At 30.3% G+C, this 9,194-nt stretch overlaps 1 protein-coding gene across 2 annotated transcripts; it reads left to right on the top strand.

Annotated features, from left to right (window-relative positions):
- The first annotated feature begins 3,770 nt into the window (after positions 1-3,770).
- Positions 3,771-6,724, top strand: LOC133311478 (cationic peroxidase 1-like). 2 transcript variants are annotated; one of them, XM_061512534.1, is made up of 5 exons: positions 3,771-3,810; positions 3,880-4,028; positions 5,245-5,436; positions 5,517-5,682; positions 6,339-6,724. In XM_061512534.1, the coding sequence occupies exons 1-5, from the start codon at positions 3,801-3,803 to the stop codon at positions 6,722-6,724; spliced, it is 903 nt and encodes a 300-aa protein (XP_061368518.1). In that variant the 5' UTR covers positions 3,771-3,800. The 2 variants fall into 2 exon arrangements, with proteins under 2 accessions (XP_061368518.1, XP_061368517.1); XM_061512533.1 differs by having other exon boundaries at positions 3,801-4,028.
- Positions 6,725-9,194: the final 2,470 nt, after the last annotated feature.

Below are 9,194 nucleotides of genomic sequence, written 5' to 3'. Positions count from 1 at the left end.
AGAAAACATTAATGAGGCAGTGAGCTGGCAGCAACTTTCCCTGCATAATTTATAATTGCACGCGTATGATGCGTGATTGACTTGGCTTTCAAGAGAGAGAGAGAGAGAACCCCAAATACTGTGCGCATGGTCATGGAACACAACGCGTGTTTGGCGATCCTAGTATCAGTCGTGAAGCGTTTTTGGTCAACAAAGCAGGTAAGGAAATTTTCTTCGGTACTTTTTTTATTGAAGATTTAGTATATTATATATTAAAGTTAAATAATCTTTTTTTTTTTTATAATTAACGTTATATGAATCCCACTTGTTTATATTTTTAAAAAAAATATGATTAAATCAGTAAGCACCATGTATATATGTTTGATTGACGCAGTAAAGCCAGAGAACATGTTGGCTATTTTGACTTCTCTCTCTTGCTGTATAAATTCCAACAAGCACGTACTCTTTTGGCTGTTGTTTTCTGTCACATTTCTGGGTTTCAATCATTTTGGAATGTTATTTTGATGACTGAAAAAGTTACTATTACACAGATAAATGGTGACTTTTTAAGCAATGGCAGGAAACTTTTTTTTTCTCTCTATAAATTACGTTCACTCGCTGTCTATAAACAATTTCTTGTGACTTGGAACCCATTTGGGGTGATTCTTCCATTATTAATTCATCAAATTTTAATTAAGATAAACAAATTTCTTGTGACTTAGAACTCATTAGAGAAGAATTTTTTTTGTTTCTTGAAATCACGATTACTGATAATAGGTTAAGAAAATAAATTTTTCATAAATTTTATAAAAAAATTGTTTAATAGGCAAAAATATTTTCAAAAATATTGGCTCTAATTTTCTAATTCTATATTTAGTTGATTATTAATGATTACTGAAAATGTGGGTTAATTTTAAGAAATTAACCTTTGATGAATTTTTTTTTTAAAATTCCTGATATGCCACGAATGGGTCAAAACGCAACGTTGGAGATCAAGCATAGATTTTCCAAACAAATTTGACCGTTCTCAAACCAGAGCAACCCCAAATCGTCTTCAGGAACCAAGGAATTACCATCTGCAGCAACCACACAATTGTTCTCAACCCCAAAATCATTCTCAACCCCGAAGTGGAACCCCGGAGCGAAGCGGCGTGAAGCAGAGAGGATCTCTCACGATTTTGTGAAGCAAAGTATCACGGCTATGACTTTAACAAGAGAGAGTATTTTAGTCATAAAAATATTAAAGCAGGATTATTTATATCCTATAAATTAAGTAAATTTTTCACAAGGTGGATTCCAAGAATACCATCCATCTGGTAGTATTATTTCATGAGGTTCTTATTCACAATTTTAATTCTCAGGAATCTTATTTTTTCAGATAAGTTTTAAGAACTCTTTTGTACCAAATATGGATAACTAAGATTGTCAATGTTAATTTTCTTAGAATCTAAAATTTATCTCTCTACCAAATTGTCCCTAAATGAATACCTTCTTTAATTATACACTTGAGTGAGCTTAACAATCTCACATTACCTCACCAGACCTCGCGTCAGACGGGTTTAAAACCCGCACCATTTACGAGCAAGACACATGCGGTAGATTTTGAGTCAATCCGGTTTGCGTCGCTCCATAGTTCATCACATCTATATAAACATTTTATATATGATTAGGTTAATAATAAATTTAACTGAATTAAGTAGTTTCCTTAATTTCATGCTTATCCTATAAATAATATTTAATTTATATAAATGATTACTTAATTTTAAGATCATGATAATTGATTATTTTATAATTTTTCAAAAATATTCATAAATGCGAGTTAATTAAGATAAGACGGGGTTTTAATATTTTCATACAAGGTCATTGTGAATTTTATTCTCTAAAACAATGAATTGATGATAAGTTTGGAATTAAGAAAAAGTTTATCCTGACCCATCCCGTTAACAAGCCTACAACTAGCTATGCTTATTGGACATTAAATACAAAATTATATTTATAAAATATTACATTAATACAATGATTGTTTTGTATTTTTTTTGTGTAGGCTAAGTTTAACGTGATATATGTTTTTAAAATATATGAAAATAATAATCATTTAATTATATTCTTAGTTGTTCAATTTTCATAAGATTCAACGCAAAAAATCAATGTAAGAGCCAAACGAAAATATTAAATGGTACAACAATGTTAAGCTTTACAACATAAGCCATATATTAAGGACTCTCACTTGATATTATTTTACAACCCTCAATTTGATTTTGATCCAACAATAAAAAATATGGTTGTAAGAGAAATTGTAATTTGTAAGTTTAACATCCCTTGTATATATATATATATATATATATATATATATATATATATATAGAGAGATAAGATCCTTTGACACTGGTGTCAAATTTAAAGTTTGACACTTCATCTGAGAGTAGTTAGATCAAAAAATATCAACGACTCTGATTTGTAAGCATGTGATACCATTGATATTTTTTGATCTAACGGCTCTCAGACGAGGTGTCAAACTTTAAATTTGACACCAGTGTCAAAGGATCCTACCTCATATATATATATATATATATATATATATATATATATATATAGGAAAAATGTTTATCATTTTAAATGACACAAAGTTACATCATTTTAGGAGAGAGAAAGACACTAAATAAATTTTTTATTTAAAATTTAAATTAAAAAAAACCACCCACTTTCTCTCTCCCATGATTTTCATTTCTTGTGTCTATCTCTCTCCTAAAATGACATAACTTATATCATTTAAAATGACAAACATCAAACTCTATATATATATGAGATAAGTTATTCTACCTACCATTTTTTCTGTCTACCCTTGCCTACCACTTTAAAACATCATTAGATCAGAATCTTAACTAACATTTATCTTTCTCTCTCTTCTTGAGATTATGATCTAACGGTATTGGAGGGTGGTAGGTAAAGGTAGGCAGAAAAAATGATAGGTAGAATAACATATATATATATATATATATATATATATATATATATATATATATATATATATATAGGTCAGGATCATTTTACACCAGTGTAAGTTACACTCTCGATCTTGTCCGTTGATCCCACTTATATCTAAGGGTTCAAATTTTTTAGCAAGGTGAGCCATTAGATACAAGTGGATCAATGGTCAAGATTGAGTGTAAAACTTCTAACTCTTACACCGGTGTAAGAATATCCTGCCCCATATATATATATATATATATATATATATATATATATATATATATATTAGTTAGTTAGTTAACGATGATAACAAAATTAATCCTATTTGAATTATTAAATGAAAGTGGACGATTGTCTTTAAGCATGGTTTCTAAGGTACATCTTGGAAACGCATGTCCTAATTCATATATTTATCTTAGTAGATTAATAATCTTAAAAAAAAGTTTCTTACATTATATGATCGATCTCAAAAGCCTCAATAAGAAACAAAAGAATCATTTTTATAAAATTCTTCGCTCAAATGGATCACACCCTAAAGATTTTTAACAAGTCAATGTATTTGGAAAAATACAGCTTTCAGCCTAAAATATTCAATTAAACTCAATGATCGGTCCAGATAACTCCTACTAGGTCACATTTTTTTTTTCTCTATAATCAATTATAGTTTCTTAATCATTTGTGGCTGCATATATTGACAAGAGAAAAATACAAACAATGCAAATCTCAAATATAAATACGATATACATTTCAAGGCCTTAACCACAAGCACTAATCATAAGCCTCTCAACTTTGCATCTTCTTAGTATACTTTCTTCCAATTTCTCCTTTTATTATTATAAAGCTCAATTGCCATGGGTACTAGTTCTTTCTCCACGACCCTTCCAATCATCAAAGTTCGTTTCTTCTTATGCTTTTGCCTTATCGGGATAGCCTCAGCTCAGTTGTCCTCTAATTTTTACGCAAGAACGTGTCCTAATGTGCTTTCAACCATTAGGATGGCAGTAAACTCTGCTGTTGACAATGAGGCTCGCATGGGGGCTTCCCTGCTCCGTCTTCATTTCCATGATTGCTTTGTTCAAGCAAGTCAACTTTCACTTTGTTTTTTTTTTTCCCCTTCTCTTTATATTCCATATTCATGAAGGCTCAAACCTAATAAATATATAGGTCATGATCATATTATATTGGCGTAGAATATTGATTATTTATCCTTTTAATATCTAATGGTTCTGATTTATTGTAAATTTGAGCCACTAGATGTAAGCAAATCAATAATCAAGATTTGTATAGTACTTCTTTTATATATATATATATATATATATATATATATATATATAAAAGGTTAGGATCATTTTACACCAGTATAAGTTACATTCTCAATCTTGTCTGTTGATCCTACTTATATCTAAGGGCTCTAATTTTTTAATAACGTGAGTCATTGAATACAAATGAATTAACGGTCAAGATTGAGTGTAAGTCATTGAATTTAAGTATTTAAAAAATAATGTAGTATACATTTTTCCATTACTTTTACTCGTTGGAACATGAGTTGCTTAGAAATGAAAAGCAAAAAATAAATTTTTCTACCCTTGTTCATGAATTACACCAATGCTCAGTGACACGAATACTTAAGTGAGCAGAACGCTAGCAAGTAACCCTAGACACTCTTAAACAATTCCTACTCTATTATATCTCTTGGTTGTTCAAATCAAGTTATGTCCGCAAATAAATTATAAAGGTTAACATATTCTGCAAGCGTTTTGCTTTATTTTTCTTAAATAAATTTTTAAATCAGTCTCTACAGTTTAAAAAACAACAAATAATTTCTTATATATTATTTCAATAATATATAATTGTATTCCCGACCTAACCATAAAATGCATTCAATGACCTTGTTAAAAAGATTTTATTATTATTATTATTAGAGAAGGACCAATCACTGATGAGTTTTGACTAAGCGATTTCAAGGATACTATTAAAAAAGTTTTTGAAACCATATCTATTCAAGAATTATAAAAAAATACATACACTTGCTCATTAGTTTATCCCATAAACAAATGGCTAAAAGTTGGACTGTTCCAATAACAAACATATTTTTCTTCCAAATTAACAATAAAAATAATATTAAGACCAAGTCCACATCCTTGTTTTAATAAAACTTCAGAATCAATCATGCGTATATATATTTTTTGGTGGAAATATTTCTTTTATATCAAGTGAAACTGACAACTAATTAATTTCAAATGTGTCGAAATTAATTTTCATTTTTGTTCTTCCATATCTTGTCATTGATTTCAGGGATGCGATGGATCAATACTATTGGACGATACATCGACTTTCACAGGTGAGAAGACAGCGTTTCCCAACGCTAATTCGATCAGAGGTTTTGACGTAATAGACACCATCAAGTCTCAAGTTGAGAGCTTATGCCCCGGTGTTGTCTCTTGTGCTGATATCGTCGCTGTAGCTGCAAGAGACTCAGTTGTTGCTGTAAGTTTATATATATAATTTCAAGCCAAAAAATAGAGATATGAATTATGCACTAATCAATATTTGAACAAATTTATCAGCTTGGTGGACCTAGTTGGACAGTGCAATTGGGCAGAAGAGACTCAACCACAGCAAGTTTAAGTGGTGCTAACTCAGAATTGCCAAGTCCAAATTCGGATTTAAGTGGCCTTATCACTTCTTTCTCCAACCAAGGTTTCACAACTAATGAAATGGTTACTCTTTCAGGTAGCGTAGTTAGAGATATATAGTTCATATTTTGTATATAATGATGATACTGAGATTTTAACCTATAATTTTTTTTTTAAAATTATCTGATTTCCTCATTACTAATTTACTTTAATTTAGTGGCTTTATACATGCATATTTATAAAAAAAAATTATATATTTGATTAGGTCTGTAAATAAATAGGTGAGACTAGACTTTGGTCTAAATAAAACTGATTTATATAAAATATTTTGAATCTAATTTAACTTATTAACACGATACAAGTTAAATTACAGGTCAACTTAATCTATATTTAAAAATTAAAAAGTCTGACCGAGACCTACTTCAATATCTATTAAAAATAAGGAAAAATAAATAAAATAATATTATATTATTAATTAAAATTATATAAATAATACTATAGGTTGATAATTTGTAGGTTGGACCTTGTGACATGTTTTTTAAAATACTTTTTTTTTAGTTCTAAACATAATCTATTTTACTCAGAATTGGCCTCACATAGGTTGATCCATGATAAGAAGTCTTCTCACCCATTTATATTCCTAAACAGTTATACTTGACCTTAATTTGCAATACTATTGGATACATGTCTATGATTAAATGTTATAATTAGTTTTACCATGCACTTGAACTTTTAATAATAAAAACATTTCAGGAGCGCACACAATTGGCCAAGCGAGGTGTACAACCTTCAGAACAAGGATTTACAATGAAACCAACATAGATTCCTCTTTTGCAAAATCATTGCAAGCAAATTGTCCAAGCACAGGTGGGGATGACAATTTGTCCCCTCTTGATGTCACAACTCCTAACACCTTTGACAATGCTTACTACAAGAATTTGCAGATCAAAGAGGGGCTCTTGCACTCAGATCAACAACTTTTCAATGGAGGATCCACAGACTCTCAAGTGAATGGTTATAGCAGCAATCCTGGAAGTTTCAGAAAAGATTTTGCCAATGCAATGGTTAAAATGGGTAATCTTAGCCCACTCACTGGGTCGAATGGCCAGATTAGGACCAACTGTAGGACGATCAACTGAGATTTTGGGCATCCTGGTTCTAAGTATATATAATACTAGTCAAGGTTATGGGCTACTTTGAATATAATAATGATCATATTGCAGTATTAAAGGAACAAATGCAATGCTTCCTGAATTGTAATATAAGTTTTAATATTAATATCGACAAAAATGTTTGGATTAGTTAACATTGGCCTTGCTAGAATTGCTATAATGTAGTTTAGCTGAATTTTCAATCAATTAACTTGACTATTACTGTAAGAACTAAGAAATAGGCTATCAATTTAGCCTAACGGTATGTAAATTAACCTAGACCGCCGCAAATTCAGCTTTTTTTTTTTCCAAATAAATATGGTGAATCATCGATATAAAATCAGCCCAAGTGTTGGGCTTGGATTTAATAAATAAATAAATAAATCCACAACCAAATAATCAATTGATGATCTAACCATCAAAACATTATTTTATAAAAATAAAAATAAATTACCATTAATTACTTTTGTTTAAATTGAAAAGGCTGGAGACATTCTTTTATTTTGAAAATTGATCCTCTTAAAATTTATATCAAAGTTCAGGAATTTAAATTTATACTCTTGAAAAACATAGAAACTTAAACCAACAATATCTCAGTTCCATTTATTAAAAATGCATAGCACTAAGAATCAATGTGCGAACTGCCTAACTCATTGCGCAACTATATAGCTCATAGCAGTTAAGGTGTAGTTTGTAGTTCTTTGTTTGTGTAGATTTTTTGGGCTTGGCCCTCATTATCTACCAAAAAATATTATTTTTAATTGATTGTGTAAATTATTAATAATTTAAAATTTGTATATTTACTTTAATACTAAAAATAAAATAAAAGTTACAATCGAATGACAAAAATTAAACTGAAAGTAAAATTAAATAACACAAAAATAATTTACAATGACTTTTTTTTGCATAAACTGATTTCTTAGCCCTTTGCTTAAAATAAGACTAAACTAAAATTAAATAAAACTAAAAACTATTTACAAATTATTTTAGGTTTTGTACCTAATTTGCTAGATTCGAAAAGTCTTTTATAAAAAATGAAGTGGTGTATATTCAATTATGTTAACTTCATTGTAACTTTCGCAATGACAAAAATACACACAAGGAACGAAAAAATAAATAAATAAAAATAAAAAAGGACCCCATATGAAGGACAAATTGAGAGGGTGATACAAAGAGGGGGAACACACAAATCACATCTCCCCATTCGATGGTTGTCATATATCCTGAGGAAACGCAAAATCGGTGGAGGATAATAAATCCACAACTCGCACACCATTGGTCCGACGTCGCATAATGGCACTCCACCATCGATCATCTAGGACGCAAATCTGTCCCTTGGGACGGGCACTGTTACTAGAGCCGATAAAACGGACTCGCTTCGATGGATCAACTCGACCAATCCGTCAAACGGGGCGAGCTGAGTTTTTCAACCCATCTCAAAAGTGAGGCGGGGCGGGACGAGCTCATTTTTTGGCGGATTGATGGCGAGCATAAGCAGACCGAGATGGGTCAATGTAAAATAGGTTCGGTGCTGAGTTTTTCAATCCACTTTTAAAAGCGGAGCGGGGCGGACTGACTTATTTTTTGGGGGTTGATGGCGGGATGGCCCCGCCCCGCCCACTTTGTCACTTCTAACTGTTATCATCGTGATATTAATAAACTTAGGGTATATTTAATATAAATCTATATTATATGACTATACATTATAATATTTTTAAATATTTGGTGTGAAAATTGTATAATATAAGTTTATATAACAAAATTCCTTAATACATCAAAATAATATATAAGTTAGTAAAATCTAAGAGGATGAGATTGTGTGTAAAGGGATGATAGAGATTCGAATAGAAGGTAGGTAACGATAATGACTCCTGATATAACGAAGAAAAAAATACTTTACTGATTGGGATAAAAAAATATTCCTTTATGTGCTTCCAAATGTTTAATTTGTACCAACAACATTATTCTAAGAAGTTATTAAAACAAGGGGTTTACTAATCTCATGTTACATGAGATAGTACTATCATGTAGGTGATACAAATATGTGAGGTCCACAATTTAAAAAGAAAAAAAAAGAAAAATGAAAAAATTGGCACAAAATTCTATGAGTGTATGACATGAGATATGTAGCATGAGACTATCATTTCCCTTAAAACAAACTTAACTGGTGACAGCTTTTGACGATGGAGTCAAATAAGTAAGTTAATTAACCAATGAGCTCCATCCCTTATTCATTGTCAAACGAATAGTTCCATTAATGGATAAAGAAGGACCAAGCACTAAGTAAACAACGAGCCCAATAAACCCAAGTTAGATTGGCGAAGACAATTCCAAAAATTTGTAAAGAATGTCTTTTTCGAAGACAGAATTATTCTAGTTTTAAATATAAAACATATCTATCAACGGTGTATTCAAAGCTTTTTGTTATTCTTAATATTTATTTTGATGTGATATCTTT

This window comes from Gastrolobium bilobum, unplaced genomic scaffold, assembly GCF_033153095.1.
Source record: "Gastrolobium bilobum isolate Gb01-03AN ecotype WA unplaced genomic scaffold, APGP_CSIRO_Gbil_v1 utg10537, whole genome shotgun sequence".
Lineage (NCBI taxonomy): Eukaryota > Viridiplantae > Streptophyta > Magnoliopsida > Fabales > Fabaceae > Gastrolobium > Gastrolobium bilobum.
This window is presented reverse-complemented; position numbering and strand designations above follow the sequence as displayed.